Here is a 27,318-nt window from a genome sequence, read left to right on the forward strand (position 1 = left end):
AGGCCTGGCACGGGCATCACACCCCACTATAACAGGAGGCCTGGCACGGGCATCACACCCCACTATAACAGGAGGCCTGGCACGGGCATCACACCCCACAATAACAGGAGGCCTGGCACGGGCATCACACCCCACTATAACAGGCGGCCTGGCACGGGCATCACACCCCCCTATAACAGGAGGCCTGGCACGGGCATCACACCCCACTATAACAGGAGGCCTGGCACGGGCATCACACCCCACTATAACAGGAGGCCTGGCACGGGCATCACACCCCACTATAACAGGAGGCCTGGCACGGGCATCACACCCCACTATAACAGGAGGCCTGGCACGGGCATCACACCCCACTATAACAGGAGGCCTGGCACGGGCATCACACCCCACTATAACAGGAGGCCTGGCACGGGCATCACACCCCACTATAACAGGAGGCCTGGCACGGGCATCACACCCCACTATAACAGGAGGCCTGGCACGGGCATCACATCCCACTATAACAGGAGGCCTGGCACGGGCATCACACCCCACTATAACAGGAGGCCTGGCACGGGCATCACACCCCACTATAACAGGAGGCCTGGCACGGGCATCACACTTCACTACAACAAAATGGCCGCCCCGTGCTTACAGTCTTTCCGCTTTCAATGGTAATGTTAATATTAATAAAGTTAATTGAATAGAAAAAAAAAAGAGTCCTCGGCGGTCACGCGCTGCTGTGTTCGGGCATCTCCTTAGGACTACACTTCCCGAGATGCTCCGCGGCGGGTTCTGACAGATGGGGACAGTATGACGGCTCCGGGCGCTGCAGGTGTCTTCCCAGGTGATGGCTTCTTCCTTGTGTGAACTCAGTCTGGGCTCGGCCGTCCCGCGGACTGTGCGGCAGGAGTGCCGGGCGGCTCTGTTTGCTGCGCCCGGCCGCACAGCCCGACCTTTGTCCCCGGCTAGTGGGTGTCTGCAGCCCGGCTGTCCGCTCTGCGGGTGCTGCGGTCAGTGTGATGGAGGGCAGAGCTGAAGAAGGGGGCCCCTTGCAGGGACCGCACTCATGAAGGGGGCCCCTTGCAGGGACCGCACTCATGAAGGGGGCCCCTTGCAGGGACCGCACTCATGAAGGGGGCCCCTTGCAGGGACCGCACTCATGAAGGGGGCCCCTTGCAGGGACCGCACTCATGAAGGGGGCCCCTTGCAGGGACCGCACTCATGAAGGGGGCCCCTTGCAGGGACCGCACACATGAAGGGGGCCCCTTGTAGTTTGTGATGTGTTTTGGGGATCACATGGATAGTTGGGCGCATGAACCACAGATCAGCCACAACCGTAGGGGGGGCTTTACCATTAATGACTGCTGCCATCAGTATTTGATTGGTCGCAGTCTGCCAGACCTGCGCCCAGCTTGGTCCGGCTTTGGATCCTGGCATCATGTGGACAGCCGGGTGCGTCACCTGGGGAAGAGATGGCACCATGATGTACTACAAGAAGACAAGCCGGCGGGGCAGTGTGATGGTCCATGTTCTGCTGGGCACTTGAATCCTGGAATCATGTGGGCAACCGGGTGCGTCACCTGGGAAAGAGATGGCACCAGGATGTACTATGAGAAGACAACCCAGTGGGGGCAGTGTGATGGGCCATGTTCAGCTGGGTACTTGGGTGCTGGCATCATGTGGATGGCCGGGTGCGTCACCTGGGGAAGAGATGGCACCATGATGTACTAGAAGAAGACAAGCTGGTGGGGGCAGTGTGATGGGCTATGTTCTGCTGGGTACTTGGGTACTGGCATCATGTAGACGGCCGGGTGCGTCACCTGGGGAAGAGATGGCACCATGATGTACTAGAAGAAGACAAGCTGGTGGGGGCAGTGTGATGGGCTATGTTCAGCTGGGTACTTGGGTACTGGCATCATGTGGACGGCCGGGTGCGTCACCTGGGGAAGAGATGGCACCATGATGTACTAGATTCAGAAAAAGACAAGCCAGTGGGGGCAGTGTGATGGGCTATGTTCTGCTGGGTACTTGGGTACTGGCATCATGTGGACGGCCGGGTGCGTCACCTGGGGAAGAGATGGCACCATGATGTACTACAAGAAGACAAGCCGGCGGGGCAGTGTGATGGTCCATGTTCTGCTGGGCACTTGAATCCTGGAATCATGTGGGCAACCGGGTGCGTCACCTGGGAAAGAGATGGCACCAGGATGTACTATGAGAAGACAACCCAGTGGGGGCAGTGTGATGGGCCATGTTCAGCTGGGTACTTGGGTGCTGGCATCATGTGGATGGCCGGGTGCGTCACCTGGGGAAGAGATGGCACCATGATGTACTAGAAGAAGACAAGCTGGTGGGGGCAGTGTGATGGGCTATGTTCTGCTGGGTACTTGGGTACTGGCATCATGTAGACGGCCGGGTGCGTCACCTGGGGAAGAGATGGCACCATGATGTACTAGAAGAAGACAAGCTGGTGGGGGCAGTGTGATGGGCTATGTTCAGCTGGGTACTTGGGTACTGGCATCATGTGGACGGCCGGGTGCGTCACCTGGGGAAGAGATGGCACCATGATGTACTAGATTCAGAAGAAGACAAGCCAGTGGGGGCAGTGTGATGGGCTATGTTCTGCTGGGTACTTGGGTACTGGCATCATGTGGACGGCCGGGTGCGTCACCTGGGGAAGAGATGGCACCATGATGTACTACAAGAAGACAAGCCGGCGGGGCAGTGTGATGGTCCATGTTCTGCTGGGCACTTGAATCCTGGAATCATGTGGGCAACCGGGTGCGTCACCTGGGAAAGAGATGGCACCAGGATGTACTATGAGAAGACAACCCAGTGGGGGCAGTGTGATGGGCCATGTTCAGCTGGGTACTTGGGTGCTGGCATCATGTGGATGGCCGGGTGCGTCACCTGGGGAAGAGATGGCACCAGGATGTACTACAAGAAGACAAGCTGGTGGGGGCAGTCTGATGGGCCATGTTCAGCTGGGTACTTGGATCCTGGCATCATGTGGATGGCCGGGTGCGTCACCTGGGGAAGAGATGGCACGTGGAGTCGGGATGGAATATTTCCCCTGAATGGGCTAATTGGCTTCTGCCTCTTGGGGTTTTTGCCTTCCTCTGGAACAACTAGAGGGTAGAAGCAGGTTGAACTAGATGGACATTGTCTTCATTCAGCCTAACATACTTTGTAGGATGTACTAGAAGACAAGCTGGTGGGGGCAGTGTGATGGTCCATGTTCTGCTGGGCACTTGAATCCTGGAATCATGTGGGCAACCGGGTGCGTCACCTGGGAAAGAGATGGCACCAGGATGTACTATGAGAAGACAACCCAGTGGGGGCAGTGTGATGGGCCATGTTCAGCTGGGTACTTGGGTGCTGGCATCATGTGGATGGCCGGGTGCGTCACCTGGGGAAGAGATGGCACCAGGATGTACTACAAGAAGACAAGCTGGTGGGGGCAGTCTGATGGGCCATGTTCAGCTGGGTACTTGGATCCTGGCATCATGTGGATGGCTGGGTGCGTCACCTGGGGAAGAGATGGCACGTGGAGTCGGGATGGAATATTTCCCCTGAATGGGCTAATTGGCTTCTGCCTCTTGGGGTTTTTGCCTTCCTCTGGAACAACTAGAGGGTAGAAGCAGGTTGAACTAGATGGACATTGTCTTCATTCAGCCTAACATACTTTGTAGGATGTACTAGAAGACAAGCTGGTGGGGGCAGTGTGATGGTCCATGTTCTGCTGGGCACTTGGATCCTGGAATCATGTGGGCAACCGGGTGAGTCACCTGGGGAAGAGATGGCACCATGATGTACTAGATTCAGAAGAAGACAAGCCAGTGGGGGCAGTGTGATGGGCTATGTTCTGCTGGGCACTTGGATCCTGGCATCATGTGGACGGCCGGGTGCGTCACCTGGGGAAGAGATGGCACCATGATGTACTAGAAGAAGACAAGCTGGTGGGGGCAGTGTGATGGGCTATGTTCTGCTGGGTACTTGGGTACTGGCATCATGTAGACGGCCGGGTGCGTCACCTGGGGAAGAGATGGCACCATGATGTACTAGAAGAAGACAAGCTGGTGGGGGCAGTGTGATGGGCTATGTTCAGCTGGGTACTTGGGTACTGGCATCATGTGGACGGCCGGGTGCGTCACCTGGGGAAGAGATGGCACCATGATGTACTAGATTCAGAAGAAGACAAGCCAGTGGGGGCAGTGTGATGGGCTATGTTCTGCTGGGTACTTGGGTACTGGCATCATGTGGACGGCCGGGTGCGTCACCTGGGGAAGAGATGGCACCATGATGTACTACAAGAAGACAAGCCGGCGGGGCAGTGTGATGGTCCATGTTCTGCTGGGCACTTGAATCCTGGAATCATGTGGGCAACCGGGTGCGTCACCTGGGAAAGAGATGGCACCAGGATGTACTATGAGAAGACAACCCAGTGGGGGCAGTGTGATGGGCCATGTTCAGCTGGGTACTTGGGTGCTGGCATCATGTGGATGGCCGGGTGCGTCACCTGGGGAAGAGATGGCACCAGGATGTACTACAAGAAGACAAGCTGGTGGGGGCAGTCTGATGGGCCATGTTCAGCTGGGTACTTGGATCCTGGCATCATGTGGATGGCCGGGTGCGTCACCTGGGGAAGAGATGGCACGTGGAGTCGGGATGGAATATTTCCCCTGAATGGGCTAATTGGCTTCTGCCTCTTGGGGTTTTTGCCTTCCTCTGGAACAACTAGAGGGTAGAAGCAGGTTGAACTAGATGGACATTGTCTTCATTCAGCCTAACATACTTTGTAGGATGTACTAGAAGACAAGCTGGTGGGGGCAGTGTGATGGTCCATGTTCTGCTGGGCACTTGGATCCTGGAATCATGTGGGCAACCGGGTGAGTCACCTGGGGAAGAGATGGCACCATGATGTACTAGATTCAGAAGAAGACAAGCCAGTGGGGGCAGTGTGATGGGCTATGTTCTGCTGGGCACTTGGATCCTGGCATCATGTGGACGGCCGGGTGCGTCACCTGGGGAAGAGATGGCACCATGATGTACTAGAAGAAGACAAGCTGGTGGGGGCAGTGTGATGGGCTATGTTCTGCTGGGTACTTGGGTACTGGCATCATGTAGACGGCCGGGTGCGTCACCTGGGGAAGAGATGGCACCATGATGTACTAGAAGAAGACAAGCTGGTGGGGGCAGTGTGATGGGCTATGTTCAGCTGGGTACTTGGGTACTGGCATCATGTGGACGGCCGGGTGCGTCACCTGGGGGAAGAGATGGCACCATGATGTACTAGATTCAGAAGAAGACAAGCCAGTGGGGGCAGTGTGATGGGCTATGTTCTGCTGGGTACTTGGGTACTGGCATCATGTGGACGGCCGGGTGCGTCACCTGGGGAAGAGATGGCACCATGATGTACTACAAGAAGACAAGCCGGCGGGGCAGTGTGATGGTCCATGTTCTGCTGGGCACTTGAATCCTGGAATCATGTGGGCAACTGGGTGCGTCACCTGGGAAAGAGATGGCACCAGGATGTACTATGAGAAGACAAGCCGTTGTCATTGTCACATTGCAGGAGCCCCCGCTCGCTGAGTGCCATTTGAGGGTTTGTCTTTTTTTGGCACAAGTTGGCCGCACTCTGGGGTGCACGGGCTAAAAGTCAGACAACACACAATTGTTTTTGAGGGGGCAGATGAAAAAAATGCTCAGAAATTCCACCATTATTTGGGGGTTTGTATTTACAGCATTCTGCATTCGGTGTAAATACCGATAACTTTCTCATGTCATCGGGCTGCGCACCCGGGGCTGTACTCCACTGGAACGTCCGCACAGACCTGCCGCAGATGGGGCTGTACTCCACTGGAACGTCCGCACAGACCTGCCGCACCCGGGGCTGTACTCCACCGGAACGTCCGCACAGACCTGCCGCAGATGGGGCTGTACTCCACTGGAACGTCCGCACAGACCTGCCGCAGATGGGGCTGTACTCCACTGGAACGTCCGCACAGACCTGCCGCACCCGGGGCTGTACTCCACCGGAACGTCCGCACAGACCTGCCGCAGATGGGGCTGTACTCCACTGGAACGTCCGCACAGACCTGCCGCAGATGGGGCTGTACTCCACTGGAACGTCCGCACAGACCTGCCGCAGATGGGGCTGTACTCCACTGGAACGTCCGCACAGACCTGCCGCACCCGGGGCTGTACTCCACCGGAACGTCCGCACAGACCTGCCGCAGATGGGGCTGTACTCCACCGGAACGTCTGCACAGACCTGCCGCAGATGGGGCTGTACTCCACTGGAACATCCGCACAGACCTGCCGCACCCGGGGCTGTACTCCACTGGAACGTCCGCACAGACCTGCCGCAGATGGGGCTGTACTCCACTGGAACGTCCGCACAGACCTGCCGCACCCGGGGCTGTACTCCACCGGAACGTCCGCACAGACCTGCCGCAGATGGGGCTGTACTCCACCGGAACGTCCGCACAGACCTGCCGCAGATGGGGCTGTACTCCACTGGAACGTCCGCACAGACCTGCCGCAGATGGGGCTGTACTCCACTGGAACGTCCGCACAGACCTGCCGCAGATGGGGCTGTACTCCACTGGAACGTCCGCACAGACCTGCCGCAGATGGGGCTGTACTCCACTGGAACGTCCGCACAGACCTGCCGCACCCGGGGCTGTACTCCACCGGAACGTCCGCACAGACCTGCCGCAGATGGGGCTGTACTCCACCGGAACGTCTGCACAGACCTGCCGCAGATGGGGCTGTACTCCACTGGAACGTCCGCACAGACCTGCCGCACCCGGGGCTGTACTCCACTGGAACGTCCGCACAGACCTGCCGCAGATGGGGCTGTACTCCACTGGAACGTCCGCACAGACCTGCCGCACCCGAGGCTGTACTCCACCGGAACGTCCGCACAGACCTGCCGCAGATGGGGCTGTACTCCACTGGAACGTCTGCACAGACCTGCCGCAGATGGGGCTGTACTCCACTGGAACGTCCGCACAGACCTGCCGCACCCGGGGCTGTACTCCACTGGAACGTCCGCACAGACCTGCCGCAGATGGGGCTGTACTCCACTGGAACGTCCGCACAGACCTGCCGCACCCGGTGCTGTACTCCACCGGAACGTCCGCACAGACCTGCCGCAGATGGGGCTGTACTCCACCGGAACGTCTGCACAGACCTGCCGCAGATGGGGCTGTACTCCACTGGAACGTCCGCACAGACCTGCCGCAGGTGGGGCTGTACTCCACTGGAACGTCCGCACAGACCTGCCGCACCCGGGGCTGTACTCCACTGGAACGTCCGCACAGACCTGCCGCACCCGGGGCTGTACTCCACTGGAACGTCCGCACAGACCTGCCGCACCCGGGGCTATACTCCACCGGAACGTCCGCACAGACCTGCCGCAGATGGGGCTGTACTCCACCGGAACGTCCGCACAGACCTGCCGCAGATGGGGCTGTACTCCACCGGAACGTCCGCACAGACCTGCCGCAGATGGGGCTGTACTCCACTGGAACGTCCGCACAGACCTGCCGCACCCGGGGCTGTACTCCACCGGAACGTCCGCACAGACCTGCCGCAGATGGGGCTGTACTCCACCGGAACGTCTGCACAGACCTGCCGCAGATGGGGCTGTACTCCACTGGAACATCCGCACAGACCTGCCGCACCCGGGGCTGTACTCCACTGGAACGTCCGCACAGACCTGCCGCAGATGGGGCTGTACTCCACTGGAACGTCCGCACAGACCTGCCGCACCCGGGGCTGTACTCCACCGGAACGTCCGCACAGACCTGCCGCAGATGGGGCTGTACTCCACCGGAACGTCCGCACAGACCTGCCGCAGATGGGGCTGTACTCCACTGGAACGTCCGCACAGACCTGCCGCAGATGGGGCTGTACTCCACTGGAACGTCCGCACAGACCTGCCGCAGATGGGGCTGTACTCCACTGGAACGTCCGCACAGACCTGCCGCAGATGGGGCTGTACTCCACTGGAACGTCCGCACAGACCTGCCGCACCCGGGGCTGTACTCCACCGGAACGTCCGCACAGACCTGCCGCAGATGGGGCTGTACTCCACCGGAACGTCTGCACAGACCTGCCGCAGATGGGGCTGTACTCCACTGGAACGTCCGCACAGACCTGCCGCACCCGGGGCTGTACTCCACTGGAACGTCCGCACAGACCTGCCGCAGATGGGGCTGTACTCCACTGGAACGTCCGCACAGACCTGCCGCACCCGAGGCTGTACTCCACCGGAACGTCCGCACAGACCTGCCGCAGATGGGGCTGTACTCCACTGGAACGTCTGCACAGACCTGCCGCAGATGGGGCTGTACTCCACTGGAACGTCCGCACAGACCTGCCGCACCCGGGGCTGTACTCCACTGGAACGTCCGCACAGACCTGCCGCAGATGGGGCTGTACTCCACTGGAACGTCCGCACAGACCTGCCGCACCCGGTGCTGTACTCCACCGGAACGTCCGCACAGACCTGCCGCAGATGGGGCTGTACTCCACCGGAACGTCTGCACAGACCTGCCGCAGATGGGGCTGTACTCCACTGGAACGTCCGCACAGACCTGCCGCAGGTGGGGCTGTACTCCACTGGAACGTCCGCACAGACCTGCCGCACCCGGGGCTGTACTCCACTGGAACGTCCGCACAGACCTGCCGCACCCGGGGCTGTACTCCACTGGAACGTCCGCACAGACCTGCCGCACCCGGGGCTATACTCCACCGGAACGTCCGCACAGACCTGCCGCAGATGGGGCTGTACTCCACCGGAACGTCCGCACAGACCTGCCGCAGATGGGGCTGTACTCCACCGGAACGTCCGCACAGACCTGCCGCAGATGGGGCTGTACTCCACCGGAACGTCTGCACAGACCTGCCGCAGATGGGGCTGTACTCCACTGGAACGTCCGCACAGACCTGCCGCAGATGGGGCTGTACTCCACTGGAACGTCCGCACAGACCTGCCGCACCCGGGGCTGTACTCCACCGGAACGTCCGCACAGACCTTCCGCAGATGGGGCTGTACTCCACCGGAACGTCTGCACAGACCTGCCGCAGATGGGGCTGTACTCCACCGGAACGTCCGCACAGACCTGCCGCAGATGGGGCTGTACTCCACCGGAACGTCCGCACAGACCTGCCGCAGATGGGGCTGTACTCCACCGGAACGTCCGCACAGACCTGCCGCAGATGGGGCTGTACTCCACCGGAACGTCCGCACAGACCTGCCGCAGATGGGGCTGTACTCCACCGGAACGTCCGCACAGACCTGCCGCAGATGGGGCTGTACTCCACCGGAACGTCCGCACAGACCTGCCGCAGATGGGGCTGTACTCCACCGGAACATCCACACAGACCTGCAGCGGATGGGGCGCAGGATGCCCGCCCCCATACCCACTTACTGCGGGTTTCATCTCAAATTCCTGTGCAAAATTCACCTCCTGATTGAGAGGGGATGAACACCGCAGTGGAGACGGCGACATAATTCTCATGTCGTGGATTTTAGTTCCGCGCCGCACGTCCGTTTCCGCACGGGTTTTGTGCGGTTATTTCCGCTGCATGTGGATGAGATCTTCCAAATCCCGCCCACTTTGCTGCTGCTGTAAGTGCGACGGAATTTCCATGCGGAGGGTTTGCGTGAAAATTCTGCAGCGAATCAACCCCTTGTGAACCCAGCTTAGCAAGTTTATAGAGATTTCATTTGTTTTTTACTACTTTAGCACAAAAAAACTCGTTTTTAAAGAAAAATCATTGAATCGGCATCGCCGCGTTCCTAGATTGATAAAACTTGTTTATTTTACCTGCGGAAAATCAGCATGAAATCTGAACCAATTGGTGTGGATTTTGGTGCAGACTTTACCTGCTCATCAAAGTCCACGGCGCCCACACAGCACTGTGCTTAGTTCTGCTACTTTATATATTTAGCTTGGTGCTGTATGTATGTTATGAGCTTGGTACTGGTGCTGTATGTATGTTATGAGCTCGGTACTGGTGCTGTATGTATGTTATGAGCTCGGTACTGGTGCTGTATGTATGTTATGAGCTCGGTACTGGTGCTGTATGCATGTTATGAGCTCGGAACTGGTGCTGTATGCATGTTATGAGCTCGGTACTGGTGCTGTATGCATGTTATGAGCTTGGTACTGGTGCTGTATGTATGTTATGAGCTTGGTACTGGTGCTGTATGTATGTTATGAGCTTGGTACTGTATGTATGTTATGAGCTCGGTACTGGTGCTGTATGTATGGTATGAGCTCGGTACTGGTGCTGTATGTATGGTATGAGCTCGGTACTGGTGCTGTATGTATGGTATGAGCTCGGTACTGGTGCTGTATGTATGGTATGAGCTCGGTACTGGTGCTGTATGTATGGTATGAGCTCGGTACTGGTGCTGTATGTATGGTATGAGCTCGGTACTGGTGCTGTATGTATGGTATGAGCTCGGTACTGGTGCTGTATGTATGGTATGAGCTCGGTACTGGTGCTGTATGTATGGTATGAGCTCGGTACTGGTGCTGTATGTATGGTATGAGCTCGGTACTGGTGCTGTATGTATGGTATGAACTCGGTACTGGTGCTGTATGTATGGTATGAGCTCGGTACTGGTGCTGTATGTATGTTATGAGCTCGGTACTGTATGTATGTTATGAGCTTGGTGCTGTATGTATGTTATGAGCTTGGTGCTGTATGTAATGAGCTTGGTGCTGTATGAATGTTATGAGCTCGGTACTGGTGCTGTATGAATGTTATGAGCTCGGTACTGGTGCTGTATGAATGTTATGAGCTCGGTACTGGTGCTGTATGAATCTTATGCGCTCGGTACTGGTGCTGTATGAATGTTATGAGCTCGGTACTGGTGCTGTATGAATGTTATGAGCTCAGTACTGGTGCTGTATGAATGTTATGAGCTCGGTACTGGTGCTGTATGAATGTTATGAGCTCGCTACTGGTGCTGTATGAATGTTATGAGCTCGCTACTGGTGCTGTATGAATGTTATGAGCTCGCTACTGGTGCTGTATGAATGTTATGAGCTCGCTACTGGTGCTGTATGAATGTTATGAGCTCGCTACTGGTGCTGTATAAATGTTATGAGCTCGCTTCTGGTGCTGTATGAATGTTATGAGCTCGCTACTGGTGCTGTATGAATGTTATGAACTCGCTACTGGTGCTGTATGAATGTTATGAACTCGCTACTGGTGCTGCATGAATGTTATGAGCTCGGTACTGGTGCTGTATGAATGTTATGAGCTCGCTACTGGTGCTGTATGAATGTTATGAGCTCGGTGCTGCATGAATGTTATGAGCTCGCTACTGGTGCTGCATGAATGTTATGAGCTCGGTACTGGTGCTGTATGAATGTTATGAGCTCGGTACTGGTGCTGTATGTATGTTATGAGCTCGGTACTGGTGCTGTATGTATGTTATGAGCTCGGTACTGGTGCTGCATGAATGTTATGAGCTCGGTACTGGTGCTGCATGAATGTTATGAGCTCGGTACTGGTGCTGTATGAATGTTATGAGCTCGGTACTGTATGAATGTTATGAACTCGGTACTGGTGCTGTATGTATGTTATGAGCTCGGTACTGGTGCTGTATGTATGTTATGAGCTCGGTACTGGTGCTGTATGTATGTTATGAGCTCGGTACTGGTGCTGTATGTATGTTATGAGCTCGGTACTGGTGCTGTATGTATGTTATGAGCTCGGTACTGGTGCTGTATGTATGTTATGAGCTCGGTACTGGTGCTGTATGTATGTTATGAGCTCGGTACTGGTGCTGTATGTATGTTATGAGCTCGGTACTGGTGCTGTATGAATGTTATGAGCTCGGTACTGGTGCTGTATGAATGTTATGAGCTCGGTACTGGTGCTGTATGTATGTTATGAGCTCGGTACTGGTGCTGTATGTATGTTATGAGCTCGGTACTGGTGCTGTATGTATGTTATGAGCTCGGTACTGGTGCTGTATGTATGTTATGAGCTCGGTACTGGTGCTGTATGTATGTTATGAGCTCGGTACTGTTGCTGTATGAATGTTATGAGCTCGGTACTGGTGCTGTATGAATGTTATGAGCTCGGTACTGGTGCTGTATGAATGTTATGAGCTCGGTACTGTTGCTGTATGAATGTTATGAGCTCGGTACTGGTGCTGTATGAATGTTATGAGCTCGGTACTGGTGCTGTATGAATGTTATGAGCTCGGTACTGGTGCTGTATGAATGTTATGAGCTCGGTACTGGTGCTGTATGAATGTTATGAGTTCGGTACTGGTGCTGTATGAATGTTATGAGCTTGGTACTGGTGTGGGTATGCTGCTACCTTGCTGCTTTCACTACTAGCAGAATGCAGGCATTCTGCCTATCCATGCAATATATAGCTATTGATTGCTTATCCTCACAATAGGCTATCACTAGTAGATTTGCAGGGCTGTGGTCGGTGCACTTATACACTGAGCTGATTTCTGCAGGAAGCAGACAGCTCCGTTCTTACTATAGTGGACAGGTTTGGTATTGTAGGCCAGTTTCTCATTCACTTCAATGCTTGTAATGCCAAGCCTGGCCTGCAGTGGGAACGGAGCTGTCTTCTTCCTGCAAAAACCAGCTTAGTGTATGAATACATTGGCCCAGAAACCAGGTTATCTGCAGAACACCTCGGCAAATAAGGTCTGCCAATCTACTACTGATGGTTTATCCAGGGGACAGGCCAGCAACGACTTACAACTGTACAACCCCTTTAAGCCTGCGGAGGTTATTTCCGGCCTCTCTAACTGTTAAGATGTCTTGTGTGACAACGTGAAGATGTGATAATCGTTCTGTAGAGGAGTCTACTAATTACGGGAGGGTTATTAGTAATGGACTTCAAGTGTTTTCGAGCGCTCTGACTGTAATTGTGAAGTATATTTACTGGAGGTAATTATGAGGCGGCTGACGAAGATTTACTGGTGACTCCCCACGGGAGTAGCGGCTCGTCCGCACGGGAGAATTGGCGCTGTGTATTTTGTGCGCAATACGCAGTGAATGGAACCCATTGATTTCACTGAGTTCAACTAAGCGTATTTTTTCATGTGATGTTTGGCGTGGCACGACCCATCTTGGTGAGTATTGCATAGCGCAGGCGGCCATTGATGTAAATAGGCCGGCGCAAATACGCAGTGAATGCGCAGGAGACCTGCGGGGGTCCAACGTTCATCACAGTTACTAATGATGATGATCACTGATATATAACGGCGGGGCGCAATAACCAGACAACCATCACTGCTGAAGGACCCCCCTTCATTCAAATGTACTTTACAACCGTTATTACCCCCACTACACACAGAGGGGTAATAAGCAGAGAATACCTGCGTGCCGTCTTTTTAGAATGACGGGTTATACGGCGGTTTTACTGACCGCTTGCGGCTTGCTGGCGCACATTCTGATGTTGATGGCACGACACACGGGTAACGGGGCAGCCAGACTATATTCTGATGGCCCACTGACTCTATACAGGACATACAATCACCCGGCTTAACTGCGGGACGACCGCCCTGACAAGAGCGGCCCCCACTCAACAAAGGCTAGGCATGCTGTCACCTTACACAACCCTAAGACCGTCCCCATATCCAACCCAACGCGTTTCTCCCACATAGATAATTATTGGGGTCATTGGGGGATATTCATACTTAGGACGGGCACGGTGCGCAGAAATATCCGTGATCCCCCGCTGATGTGAAGAGAACCATCAGAGCGCAAAACTCCACCAAACGCCCCAGTAAGCCAATTATGAATGACAGATATCAGCGCGCGGTTATTCTACACACACGCTGCCCGTGGATCGCACGCCGACCAACGTCTGTCTTTTAACAATGTCATTACGTGTGCGTCTAATCGTAAAGCGTATGCTCGTTTACGTTCGGACCTGCGTATGTTAATAAGCGTGCGCATGTATAAAGCAATATCCACCTCCGCACAGACTGATATACGGCTTACGGCATCCTTGTCCAACGTCCTTACGTCTGCGTATACTCGCACAGCATTCGCACATTTACGTTTGTGTCAGCGAAATACCCTCTGATAAAAGTGCGCCAAGAGGTGTCAAGATCCGTGCAGACCTAATACGGCATAGCGCTCGCGCACATATCAGCACGCTACGTACATCAAAGCGCTTCATCCATCGATCACAAGATGTCAGCATGTGGGCGTCCTATATATATATATATATGGCTATATAATAGTGTAAGTGTGAGGATAACGGACGTCCAGCGGGCGAGCAGATGTACCTAAGGGGTGATTATAGCAACACCAAAGATGGCCGCACTACATCACCTGACAGAACATTGTAAGGGCGTATTTGTGCCCAATGTCCAGCAGCTGCCCTCTAATCAGTAAGCCCATCTGTACATGAGGATCACGGGAAGCCGCTGGAGGGGAGAGCTTCATTTATAGGGTCGGTGGGCTACCAGAATATAGTCTGCCCCCGTTATCTGTGTAGTACCATCAACATCAGAGTGCAGCAACAAACCGTCAGTTCTCCAGTAATACCGTCCGCATAACCCGTTACCTTCAGGCAGCACGCAGGTATTTCTGTTTTTTTATCGTTTTGTGTGTATATTTGGGTTTATAATCGTTTTAAAGTATCTTTGAATGAAGGTTTATATTTATGAAGAGGTATTCTTCAGCAGTGATAGTTCTCCTGACACACAGGTATAACAGAGGAGATCACCGCTCATCCTCCTGGCTGTATACTTATGGGCTGTAGCTTATTTAGGTGAATATGGAAGGTAATCCTAATCACACTATCCTCCCATCAGGCAGAGATGGCACTGGCTCTATTTGGTCATGTGATGCTATACTGATGCATCACGGGATTGCTAGCACAGCTTAGAGGAAGAGAAAGACAGGGAAAATCTCAGCATCAAGATAATGTCTGTATCAGACAGGAGGCTGTACGGCATGTAGGGGTCTCCGGAATGTGACAGGCAACCAGGTGAGGGATGAAAAACTGTGTATTCACTGGAGTGGCTCTTCAATTATAGCGCTGGAGTGATAGTGTGCGTCATAGGCGCGATCAGATTTATGCGTTATTTGCCATCAGATACACATTCAGGAGGCTGTACGGCGGCATAGGGGCCCCAGTTACTGCCGCGGCATAGGGGCCCCGTCTAAGGCTGCGGCATAGGGCCCCGTCTAAGGCTGCGGCATAGGGGCCCCGTCTAAGGCTGCGGCACCGTAATTTGGCAATATTCTCCGTAAAATAATACAGAATCCATTTTAACAAAATGTCCCCATATGAAACCAGAAGCCTTTGAAGGTGCAGTAACACCACATAGACACCTAGGGGGCGCTATCACGGCTTGTTTGGGGTCTATGAGGCCTTATAATCATTTCTTCTTTCTGTGTCTTTCAGCATTTTGATCTCTCAGGTTTGGGTTTTGCAATCTCCTTGTCTACAAAATGGCGGACACGAAACCCCTCCACCAGACGAGATTTGAGGCGGCTGTGAGCGTCATCCAGAGTTTGCCCAAGAATGGTGAGAATCCCACAATCTGCTGGATGCAATTATATTGATGGTTTTTCCAAGTGTTAAAAAAAAACTTATTCCATTGAGGAGATAATGGGTTGAAAGAAACAAAAACAATACTTGCCTTTCTGATAAGCCCCTCCCCCAGTGCCGCGCAGGTGTGCCCACCTGTCTGATCCCTGAAAGGGCTGTAATGGCATCTGGCATGGATGGCATGTGACCACTGACCTCAGTGATTGGCTGAGCGGTGGGGGTGCTGCACAGGGTGCCATCGGAAAGGTATCGCTTTTTTGTCTCTTTTTACCCGTTATTTCCCCATTGGCAATTTTTTTTTTACTGTTAGAGAAACACGTTTTGGATTCTTTTTGTCAGTCCTTCCGTCCGTCCCTGGATCCTGGTCTAGGAGCGCTGTGTTCAGTGTCTCCAGCGCAGCAGCATTATCTAATGGAGTCTTGTCTCAGCAGCACAGGCTGCTGGTCTGTTTCTCCCTTATGCTTTACACTGCAGCTTTTCTTTTTAGCTGCTGCATCTCAGAACAAGCCCTGCACAGGCTTAGCTTGAGGTATGGGATGTGTTACCGTGCCAATATGTGGCGGGTCCGTGCCGGTATGGGATGTGTTACCGTGCCAATATGTGGCGGGTCCGTGCCGGTATGGGATGTGTTACCGTGCCAATATGTGGCGGGTCCATGCCGGTATGGGATGTGTTACCGTGCCAATATGTGGCGGGTCCGTGCCGGTATGGGATGTGTTACCGTGCCAATATGTGGCGGGTCCGTGCCGGTATGGGATGTGTTACCGTGCCAATATGTGGCGGGTCCGTGCCGGTATGGGATGTGTTACCGTGCCAATATGTGGCGGGTCTGTGCCGGTATGGGATGTGTTACCGTGCCAATATGTGGCGGGTCCGTGCCGGTATGGGATGTGTTACCGTGCCAATATGTGGCGGGTCCGTGCCGGTATGGGATGTGTTACCGTGCCAATATGTGGCGGGTCCGTGCCGGTATGGGATGTGTTACCGTGCCAATATGTGGCGGGTCCGTGCCGGTATGGGATGTGTTACCGTGCCAATATGTGGCGGGTCCGTGCCGGTATGGGATGTGTTACCGTGCCAATATGTGGCGGGTCTGTGCCGGTGTGGGATGTGTTACCGTGCCAATATGTGGCGGGTCCGTGCCGGTGTGGGATGTGTTACCGTGCCAATATGTGGCGGGTCCATGCCGGTATGGGATGTGTTACCGTGCCAATATGTGGCGGGTCCGTGCCGGTATGGGATGTGTTACCGTGCCAATATGTGGCGGGTCTGTGCCGGTATGGGATGTGTTACCGTGCCAATATGTGGCGGGTCCGTGCCGGTATGGGATGTGTTACCGTGCCAATATGTGGCGGGTCCGTGCCGGTATGGGATGTGTTACCGTGCCAATATGTGGCGGGTCTGTGCCGGTATGGGATGTGTTACCGTGCCGGTATGTGGCGGGTCCGTGCCGGTATGGGATGTGTTACCGTGCCAATATGTGGCGGGTCCGTGCCGTTATGGGATGTGTTACCGTGCCAATATGTGGCGGGTCCGTGCCGGTATGGGATGTGTTACCGTGCCAATATGTGGCGGGTCTGTGCCGGTATGGGATGTGTTACCGTGCCGGTATGTGGCGGGTCCGTGCCGGTATGGGATGTGTTACCGTGCCAATATGTGGCGGGTCCGTGCCGGTATGGGATGTGTTACCGTGCCAATATGTGGCGGGTCCGTGCCGGTATGGGATGTGTTACCGTGCCAATATGTGGCGGGTCCGTGCCGGTATGGGATGTGTTACCGTGCCAATATGTGGCGGGTCCGTGCCGGTATGGGATGTGTTACCGTGCCAATATGTGGCGGGTCCGTGCCGGTATGGGATATGTTACCGTGCCAATATGTGGCGGGTCCGTGCCGGTATGGGATGTGTTACCGTGCCAATATGTGGCGGGTCCGTGCCGGTATGGGATGTGTTACCGTGCCAATATGTGGCGGGTCCGTGCCGGTATGGGATGTGTTACCGTGCCAATATGTGGCGGGTCCGTGCCGGTATGGGATGTGTTACCGTGCCAATATGTGGCGGGTCCGTGCCGGTATGGGATGTGTTACCGTGCCAATATGTGGCGGGTCCGTGCCGGTATGGGATGTGTTACCGTGCCAATATGTGGCGGGTCTGTGCCGGTATGGGATGTGTTACCGTGCCAATATGTGGCGGGTCCGTGCCGGTATGGGATATGTTACCGTGCCAATATGTGGCGGGTCCGTGCCGGTATGGGATGTGTTACCGTGCCAATATGTGGCGGGTCCGTGCCGGTATGGGATGTGTTACCGTGCCAATATGTGGCGGGTCCGTGCCGGTATGGGATGTGTTACCGCGCCGGTATGTTGCGGATCCGTGTGGAAGGGTAAAGAACTGCGGCTTCTCCTTTCTGATTGTCACATTTCCCTGCAGGCTCCTTCCAGCCGTCCAATGAAATGATGCTGAAGTTCTACAGTTTCTACAAGCAGGCGACGCTCGGACCGTGCAACATCCAGAGACCCGGATTCTGGGACCCCGTCGGCCGCTACAAATGGTGCCTCCTATTGCTGCGCTGCGTATATGTTATGTCGGGCATTGTGTGGCCCCCGTTCACATGGCTTTGTGGGAGCAGAAATACGGAATCCACTGGATTCGTCTTACGGAACCGAACGGCGCTGAACGGACTCCATAGACTGTAATGCGGTCTGTTTGGTTTCCCTCCAGCATTTTGTAGAGTGAAATGGCGCAGCATTCGGCGCTCTTTGGTCCTGCGCTTAAAATGGAAATTGGCGCCTGAGACTCCGCAGGGAACCTCCGACGCCAATCTGAAGGAGCCCTTACTTAGCCATTGCAGATATCGCTGACCTGCACTTGACTCCGCCTGCTGGGGGCTCGGAGGCTGTACGCTTTGTACCAGAGCTGATCCCCAGGCACAGCCGACAGCCGGGAGCGCTTATTCACCGCCCATTACCAGGCGGGGTTTATTGTCTCTATAATAAAACCATCTCCAGCGGTCTGATATTCCTTGCCGTAGCGGTCCGTACACTTCTTTGCCTGAGGGTCCCCAGCGCAGCGTGCCACGCTATTGTCCAATAAAATGCTTGGGGGAGGGGAAGCTGATGGACGCCATTGTAGTTAATGAGGTCTGTCTGGCGCCATTTAGGCCGCCATGTGGCAATTAACATTTTTTTTTTCGTTATTCAGCTTTGTTCTACAAAAGAACGTAACGCAAGTGTGAGCTGTGCCTTATCTCTGCTTGCTGTCAGTGAATGGAAACATTTTAACATGATGGCTAAAGGGCTCAACAGAGACATCTACTTTAAAAGGGTTCTTCCACTACTTAAAATTGCTCCAAAGCCCCTCCGTCCTTTCTGGTTGCTGCTGAGCAGGACATGTGACTGCTGCAGCCAATCACTGGACCCAGCTGTGGCCTTCTATAACCAGTGATTGGCTGCAGCAGTCACAAGGGAGGACGGAGGGGCTAGGAAGCTATTTTAAGTAGTGGTAAACCCCTCTAAGGCCGGATCACAATTCTACCTTGGAGTCTGGCTGCTCGGCTTCGTCATAGGAGCTGAGCAATGAAAAAATGAAGTGCCGGACCAGCCGCATGAAAGGCACTAGCAGACCCCACTAACAGCAGGGAGATTTTTTGGATTTCTGTCATCCCCCTGGCACTATACCACACATATTAACCCTTTCTAATCCACTGTCTGACGTCTGAAGACATTCTGATTGAAGGCCGTACAGCTCCGATGTCGGAAGATGTCTGGCAGGGTATTCTTACTGTATATTACTGGCTGCTCTGTTATCGGGGGGCCTCTCCAGCATGTCCCATACCGCAGTACTGGCTCTAGCCAGCAGATGGCACCATTGTATAATGGCAGAAAGAGAAAACCCCCTAGGAAACCCTGAATCCAAAATTTGATTGCAAAGGGTTAAAGGGGTTGTCCCGCGCCGAAACGGGTTTTTTTTTTTTTTCAACACCCCCCCTCCCCCCCCCCCCATTCGGCGCGAGACAACCCCGATGCAGGGGTTAAAAAAGATCACCGGAGAGTGCTTACCTGAATCCCCGCGCTCCGGTGACTTCTTACTTACCTGATGAAGATGGCCGCGGGGATCTTCTCACTCAGTGGACCGCAGGGCTTCTGTGCGGTCCATTGCCGATTCCAGCCTCCTGATTGGCTGGAATCGGCACGTGACGGGGCGGAGCTACACGGAGCCCCATTCAGAAAAGAAGAAGACCCGGACTGCGCAAGCGCGGCTAATTTGGCCATTAGACGGCGAAAATTAGTCGGCTCCATGGAAACGAGGACGCCAGCAACGGAACAGGTAAGTGAATAACTTCTGATAACTTCTGTATGGCTCATAATTAATGCACAATGTACATTACAAAGTGCATTAATATGGCCATACAGAAGTGTATACCCCCACTTGCTGCCGCGGGACAACCCCTTTAAGCCAGAGGTTCCACACAGACTCTTTGGCGCAGATGGGAACGAGCCCTGATACGATAAAAGACGGCGGTCAGACTCCCAAAATCCTCAGCAAACAATTGGCGTAGAGCGGGGTGCGGACGACTGCTCTTTTACCCGCTTTAGCATGCCCTCTTTCTGGTGCGTCGGCTTCAGCTTCTGCTTTGGCGGTTTCGGAGCGTCGGTCACAGATTCCCACCGGATCGTATAGAGCCCCATGCTGTGCTACATTGTCTGGGGACATTCTAGTCCTCGGGGGCCATTGGGCACCAGTTATTTCCTTTATAGTACATTCCCCTATTCCCATGATGGAACGCCCGCCGCCGGTGGGAACCTCAGATGGTTCTGCTGGCAGTCGGGGGAGCGCTGAAGGGACCGAATCTGTAATGTTGTCCAATTGTTCCCTCGGGTAGGAGAAGTGGTGTTTCACCATAAAGGGTGGTCTCCCTATAGAGCAGACATTGACTGCATCACATTAGGATGGTCTTACTAATTACCGAGTCTTACTTTATTGATTTCTTTCAGGGACGCCTGGAACTCATTGGGCGACATGTCCAAGGAAGACGCCATGATCGCTTATGTGGATGAGATGAAAAAAGTAAGAAGTTGTAGTCTATTTGCAGGTTTGCTTCATGGTAAGATTGTCGGAGCGTCATAAACCATGTGAACGATGTAAAACCTTACAGGACAGCCTCCTTATATTAACCCCTTAACACTACAGGGCGTACATTTACATCCCGTGTGTGGGCGGGGCTTATATGGAGCGGCATTGCAAGCCGATCCAATTCCACACATGGCAGGTACCAGCTGTCTGTCATAGCAGACACCCATGCGCTAACGCTGATTGCAGCAGTTATGTCTCTAAATGCTCCTATCAATTCCGACAGAGACATTTAAATACCCTGATCATTGCCCACAGGGTGCTGAAAGGCTCCCCCTTCATGGTTGCCATGAAGAAATGCCTATGAAGGGCGTTCTTTCATGGTCTGCTTGTCGAAATGTGGTATTATGTATTACCGTATAAGTGATCAAATGATCGCAAGTTCAATTCCACTATGGGGACTTAAAAAAAAAGTAAAAATAACTTTAAAAAAAGTTTAAAAAAAAAAAAAATTATTGGAAAGGAAGTAAGAGTTTGAAGTGCCTCTCCTGTCCCAGCGACCAGATGGGTGAGCTTTATTACCTGGTAATGTCAGTCACCTACTTCTGCCGCTGACCCCAATGTTCCTGGAGCCACTAATCGTACATTCAACATTTCTGGGGTGCTCTAGTCACTATTCAGAGCACACGACACGCTGCTTTCTAATTGGCCAGCGGTGGGATCGTTCATACAAACAATCCTACGGCGGCCATCAATGTGTAGTGTAGTTGTCCAGATTGGTATAGATCCCATTGGATAGATTGGGTGGTGCACCCACAAAAATCTGTTATCTGAGGCCAGATATAGGCTGGAGCTTCTGAGCATCCCCCAGTCTACAGAAAGTGATCAATTATAATCCATCGCGCTACAAAAACAGCGAAACCATCAACATTATTTGCCCGAAACTGAAGATCTTGTTATTCCAGGAATATCTACTTGCCCGGTCCGGACTAACGGTCCGGGTCATTAGACTTCTGCAGAAAATAACAAGTGCTCGGATTTGATTACAGCTAAGTAGATTGTCTGCGGTAATGTCATCCCGAAGTGGCTGGCTATTCTGGACCCCTGGAGTGGCTCGCACCTCTCGTGTTCCCCCGGAGTGGCTCGCACCTCTCGTGTTCCCCCCGGAGTGGCTCGCACCTCTCGTGTTCCCCCCGCAGTGGCCCGCACCTCTCGTGTTCCCCCCGCAGTGGCTCGCACCTCTCGTGTTCCCCCCGCAGTGGCTCGCACCTCTCGTGTTCCCCCCGCAGTGGCTCGCACCTCTCGTGTTCCCCCCGCAGTGGCTCGCACCTCTCGTGTTCCCCCCCCGCAGTGGCTCGCACCTCTCGTGTTCCCCCCCCGCAGTGGCTCGCACCTCTCGTGTTCCCCCCCCGCAGTGGCTCGCACCTCTCGTGTTCCCCCCCCGCAGTGGCTCGCACCTCTCGTGTTCCCCCCCCGCAGTGGCTCGCACCTCTCGTGTTCCCCCCCCGCAGTGGCTCGCACCTCTCGTGTTCCCCCCCCGCAGTGGCTCGCACCTCTCGTGTTCCCCCCCCCCCGCAGTGGCTCGCACCTCTCGTGTTCCCCCCCCCCGCAGTGGCTCGCACCTCTCGTGTTCCCCCCCCCCCGCAGTGGCTCGCACCTCTCGTGTTCCCCCCCCCCCGCAGTGGCTCGCACCTCTCGTGTTCCCCCCCGCAGTGGCTCGCACCTATCGTGATCCCCCCCGCAGTGGCTCGCACCTCTCGTGTTCCCCCCCCCCCCGCAGTGGCTCGCACCTCTCGTGTTCCCCCCCCCCCGCAGTGGCTCGCACCTCTCGTGTTCCCCCCTCCCCGCAGTGGCTCGCACCTCTCGTGTTCCCCCCCCCCCCCCGCAGTGGCTCGCACCTCTCGTGTCCCCCCCCCCCCCGCAGTGGCTCGCACCTCTCGTGTCCCCCCCCCCCCCGCAGTGGCTCGCACCTCTCGTGTTCCCCCCCCCCCCGCAGTGGCTCGCACCTCTCGTGTTCCCCCCCCCCCGCAGTGGCTCGCACCTCTCGTGTTCCCCCCCCCCCGCAGTGGCTCGCACCTCTCGTGTTCCCCCCCCCGCAGTGGCTCGCACCTCTCGTGTTCCCACCGCAGTGGCTCGCACAACTCTTTTTCCCCCGGTGTGGCTCGCACCTCTGGCTCCCTCTCCACCCCCCTGGAGTGGCTCACACCTTGCGCCAACCACCCTTTCCCCGGAGCGACTCGGACCACATGCCCCCCCCCTTCTAGGACTGCTTGCCCTTTTTGCTTATCTCCTAGGATATGGAATGTCCTCTAGAATTTCTCATGGGGGGGGGGGGGAGCGATCTCACAAATTCACCCACATATGAGACCAGGCAAGAACTGGAGCAGTGGTCGGAGGGTTAAAAAACCACGGACCGCTTCTAGCCAGCTGGCGCCCGTTGGTTTTTATACCTCGGAGGCGTCTGCTGTTTTCATGCTGGTGCGTTTCGTAACCTGAGTTTTGGCTGACATCAGGTGACCTGAAAGTAATTATAATATCTGGGTCACTACAGGTGTCTAACCTGGCCGAAAGACTGCGCAGCCATAATTGCTTTGTTAATTGGCCTAAATGTAGTTAGTGGGGGAGGGGCTGATGTGGGAATCTCATCGTTAATAGCTGGACTGAACTAGAAACGTAAAGTTGATCAGCGCTCGTTAGACTTCCTCTTATGTGCAGCAGTATTCATGCGCATGTGTATCGTACCCCCATAGGTTGCGTTTCGGTCCGCAGCGCACCCCCTGTTTACACCAGTAGAGGCGCCCGTATAACCGATACAATGCTTGATTATTTGCTCATTTGTTGGCAAACTCTGGGCATCTTTACAAAGGGCAGTGATTGCGAATGAACACATTTGGCCGATCATCGGCCCCTGTAAATAGACCTGAAAGCGACCCACCAGTCCGGGGACCGCAGTGGAGGAATTCTATTACTCGCCATTTGTCTCCTGCACCGTTTCCATGAAAGACATTTTGATAAATAGCATTTAAACGAATTAGAACCTTGACCTCTCCTCCATTGTGTGACCTCTGCCTTTTGGACACTAGATCCTTGAGACAATGCCAGTGACGGAGAAAGTGGAAGAATTACTCCAAGTTATCGGACCCTTTTATGAAATAGTGGAAGACAAAAAGCACGGACGCGGATCGGCTGTATCTTCAGGTTGGGCCAAACTTCTTTGTGCTTTACGCTCCTCTCAGTACGTGTTTCTCCTTCTTATCTATTTGTGTATTTCCTTCAATCAAAACTTTCTGCTGTTTCTCCTCTTCTTCCCACATGCCAGTACGACTGGACAAAGTTGCTAAGTCTTTAGAAGGTATGAAGGAAAATTCCATTCTGACTTTGTTTCTTTCCTCTAAGCCTAAAAAAAAATATTCAAAAAGTTTAGAGCATGCGGGAAGCAAACCAGGAGTGGAATTTCAATGCACTTATGAGGGGGGTTAGTGGCTCGTCGACTGATTCCAGGATAGTGAACTCTGGGCCTAGAACACGTTGTAACCTGGGAAGAGTACCTGACAATAATGCAATGTGTGTAGAAGGTATAAAAATGGTTGTCGCACTTCGAGATATGATAACGAGCGAAAGTGCCAATTGCTCGATTTGCTTAAAATGATGGACTTGTGCTGTTGAATCCCTCTGAAAAAGCTGGCCACTAGGGGTCCCCCTTCTTTCTATTTGCTTTTTGTCGCATAAAGTCTGTTTGTAGTGACAAAGACAATGAAATGATTTATGGAAAGCTGGGGGGGGGGGGGCAGCTCTTTTGCTCATTGCTTGCTGTTGTCTCATGCTGCCCATAGAAATCTATAGAGAGCACAGAGTGAAGGAGGAGGAGAGACTCACACCTAGACATGGTTATAGCTTCTAGTAAGTGTTTTATCTCACCTCAGTGTTGGAGTCCCATCTACTGCTGCCCTATGAAGAGAAGGAGAATAAATCTAATAATGGAGACACCAAGATGGATTATGGGAACTATGGGGAGGTGTTGTCTCATGCTGCCCATAGAAGTCTATGGAGAGGGGAGGGAGAAGAGGAAGGTGCTGCAGAGGCAGAGACTCACACAGAAGAGGCTGCTGCTTAAAGTAATTGATTTAATGTCCGGCAGCTACTGGATGATGAATCTCCTAACCGCGGGGGTGCAGCCATAACTATAATGGCGGCCATCTTTTTCAGCATGCCCTCAGATTTTCCCAAATGAAGTAGCGCCGCGTGTTATCTGGGATTCCATGACAGATCTGCGTCGGAGTCTTCAGAGCACATGTGAACGACAACCTAAACAGAATTTTTTTATTTATTTGTTTTCAATGATTTTCTATGGGATATTGTTACTTTGTGTCTTCGGCGCCCCGTTTTTTTACCGTTTCTCTGCATCCTGCGCTCGGAGCTCTCCTGTAAGCTGCTGGTAACATTCCACTCCCGCTGGCAGAGCGATTCTGGGCTGCTGTGATCTTTGGACTTAGTTAATCCACCATATCAGTGCAAAACACTTCCAAAGCAAGTTTCTGTTTGCAGCTATCAAAGTTCATAGTAGTTCAGGGTTACTAATGTCACGCGGCACGCATGAGGGGGGAATGGGAGGTATTAGCGCCTGCTTGTTAGGGCGGCTTGTAGTTGGGCCTCTATAGAGAGTATGCCTATAGCAGCCCTTGCGCTGTCAGATCTCGCTTCCTTGAGATGGCTCTTTAGAGTAGGCTATATACTAGGCAGACCGTTATATATGTGACGCTGTGAGTCCATTGATCTCCTGAATGCTGGGTCAGCCTCGGGGAGAAGTGTCTGAGTTGTGGTTAGTAAGAGGAGCTCGAAGATCACAACTTCTGCTGACGCAGAGCACTCTATAACATTTACGGTCGCACTTTATAACCTCGGGATTTCCTCCTGTAGTTCTGCTAATAAATCATTTAATAAGAACCTTGAAGAAAAGCTTCACTCATTGCTGAAGATTGTCAGGAACCGGTGCCGAGGACTGGATCTATAGGCTGTGTAACCAAAATGATGCCATTTATATTATGTAGGTTGCATGTACAACTCCGAATACACTGAATGGCCCTTTTATTGGAGCCCCCGGCCTGATCCTAAAAGCAGCTGCTCTTCCCCAATCCGGAGATCTCCCCAGCACCATCTCCTCTATTCCCAATTCTTGGGAATCCACTCTTACTCCCAGGAATATCGGTGGCGGTTGTTTCCGGGAGTGGCTCAGAGGGGGAGCCTTCAGGTCCAGTATTTCTTGGATGGAGCTAGTTGGCCCTCCGCGGACCTTCTTATATAACCGCCAGGACTTCCCTGTTGGATGAGTGGCATTGGAGTCTTCTCACTTCCTTTCCTAACTTCCTCCTCTTCTCGAACTACTCACCGTCTGACAGATTTAGAATCCCTCTGCTCCACTTGTGGGCCCGCCAGACACTCCGTCCCATATAATTACAATGGGTTATCCTGCCCTTTCCCGAGGGTTGGTTAATAGTTACCCCACATTTTTTATGAAAATGGGAAACCGTCCCAGTGGTCCTATTCCCTGGGGTCTCTCCCTGTGATGGAGGTGTGGACAGGAGCCCAGTTCCCTTCTTCATGTCTTCTGGTCCCTCTGTCTCCTTTCTTCCTTTTCGGAGGAGGCTTGCCACATTTCCTTTGATATCACGGGTCGGCCTCTGCCTCGGGACGCGGGGTTCTTCTTTCTCCATTCAGAAATAAAAGTGCTCCTTACTGAGACACCTTCTAAATGTGGATAAAGCCTGCATGCCTCTCCTCCGGAAGTCTTCTTCCCCGCCTACTATTCCTCAGAGAATAGGACACGGACAGTCATTGGGAAGAGATGCATGAATAAGGTAGAACTAACCTGGTTTTACGGGTTCATCTTAATACTCTCACCTCGGTGGCTCCCAGACCCAAACTTCAACCCCCGCTACCCCCTTTCTTTTTTTATTTTCTTGCCTTCCCTCACTCCTCCCCTCTCTTTTATTCCCTTTTACTGACCTCAAATTATGCCAACTTCCTGTTTTGGTTACTGGTTTAGGGATTTGCCTAGTTCTTGGTTGTTTTTGTACGCACTTGGTGCCAGTCAAGCAGCCCGCCTTCTGGAAAGGCTCTTTCATACCAAATACACAGACAGACCTGTACATTATTAGTGCTGCTCCAGTTATCTTGCATGTATCTGGCTTATTCCGTTCTTCCTATTTGACATCTCTACCTTTTTGTATTTTCTGTTTTATTGGATTTTTAAAATTAAAAAAAACTGCTATAGAAAAAAAAATCACTTTTTGCCCCACTGCGGACGGGCTGATGCACGCTGCTTTGTGATGGACGGCTTGTGTGTATTTTCCGAATATCCTGTAGCGTTCCGCTCTGGTCACAAGGTATAGCTGACACATCCGAGGGTCGGCATCTTATGTAGCATGGTGTAGCCCATGTGACGCCCTAATAAGACCCGATCCATTCTAGGGGGTTCAGATACATTCATATCTCCCTCACTCATTGGATGCAGTCAATGAGCACATTTGACTTGGGCTTCATTCCACGTTTGGCCGTGGGGCCGCAGGTTTACTCGTTCTGCCCGTCTGTTTCCCAACGCTGGTTACTTCCAGGACGGCGGTTCCCCTTATCCGCACCGCCGACAGCTGCTTTCCACATTCCCATTTGTTGTGTCTTTTGGGAACGTTTACTCCGTATTT

The 27,318-nt window shown here is 53.6% G+C and overlaps 1 protein-coding gene across 1 annotated transcript in view; it reads left to right on the forward strand.

Moving 5' to 3' along the window:
- The first annotated feature begins 701 nt into the window (after positions 1 to 701).
- LOC136590898 (acyl-CoA-binding domain-containing protein 5-like) overlaps positions 702 to 27,318 on the forward strand; it is a 60,768-nt gene continuing 34,151 nt past the window's right edge. Inside the window, exons 1-5 of the mRNA XM_066588418.1 lie at positions 702 to 823; positions 15,406 to 15,528; positions 17,981 to 18,101; positions 20,545 to 20,617; positions 23,704 to 23,818. Of these exons, the coding sequence (XP_066444515.1) occupies positions 15,453 to 15,528; positions 17,981 to 18,101; positions 20,545 to 20,617; positions 23,704 to 23,818 (385 nt within the window). The 5' untranslated portion in view covers positions 702 to 823; positions 15,406 to 15,452. The remainder of the gene's footprint in view (positions 824 to 15,405; positions 15,529 to 17,980; positions 18,102 to 20,544; positions 20,618 to 23,703; positions 23,819 to 27,318) is intronic.

The sequence above is a fragment of the Eleutherodactylus coqui genome, unplaced genomic scaffold (assembly GCF_035609145.1).
Source record: "Eleutherodactylus coqui strain aEleCoq1 unplaced genomic scaffold, aEleCoq1.hap1 HAP1_SCAFFOLD_53, whole genome shotgun sequence".
Taxonomy (NCBI): Eukaryota; Metazoa; Chordata; class Amphibia; order Anura; family Eleutherodactylidae; genus Eleutherodactylus; species Eleutherodactylus coqui.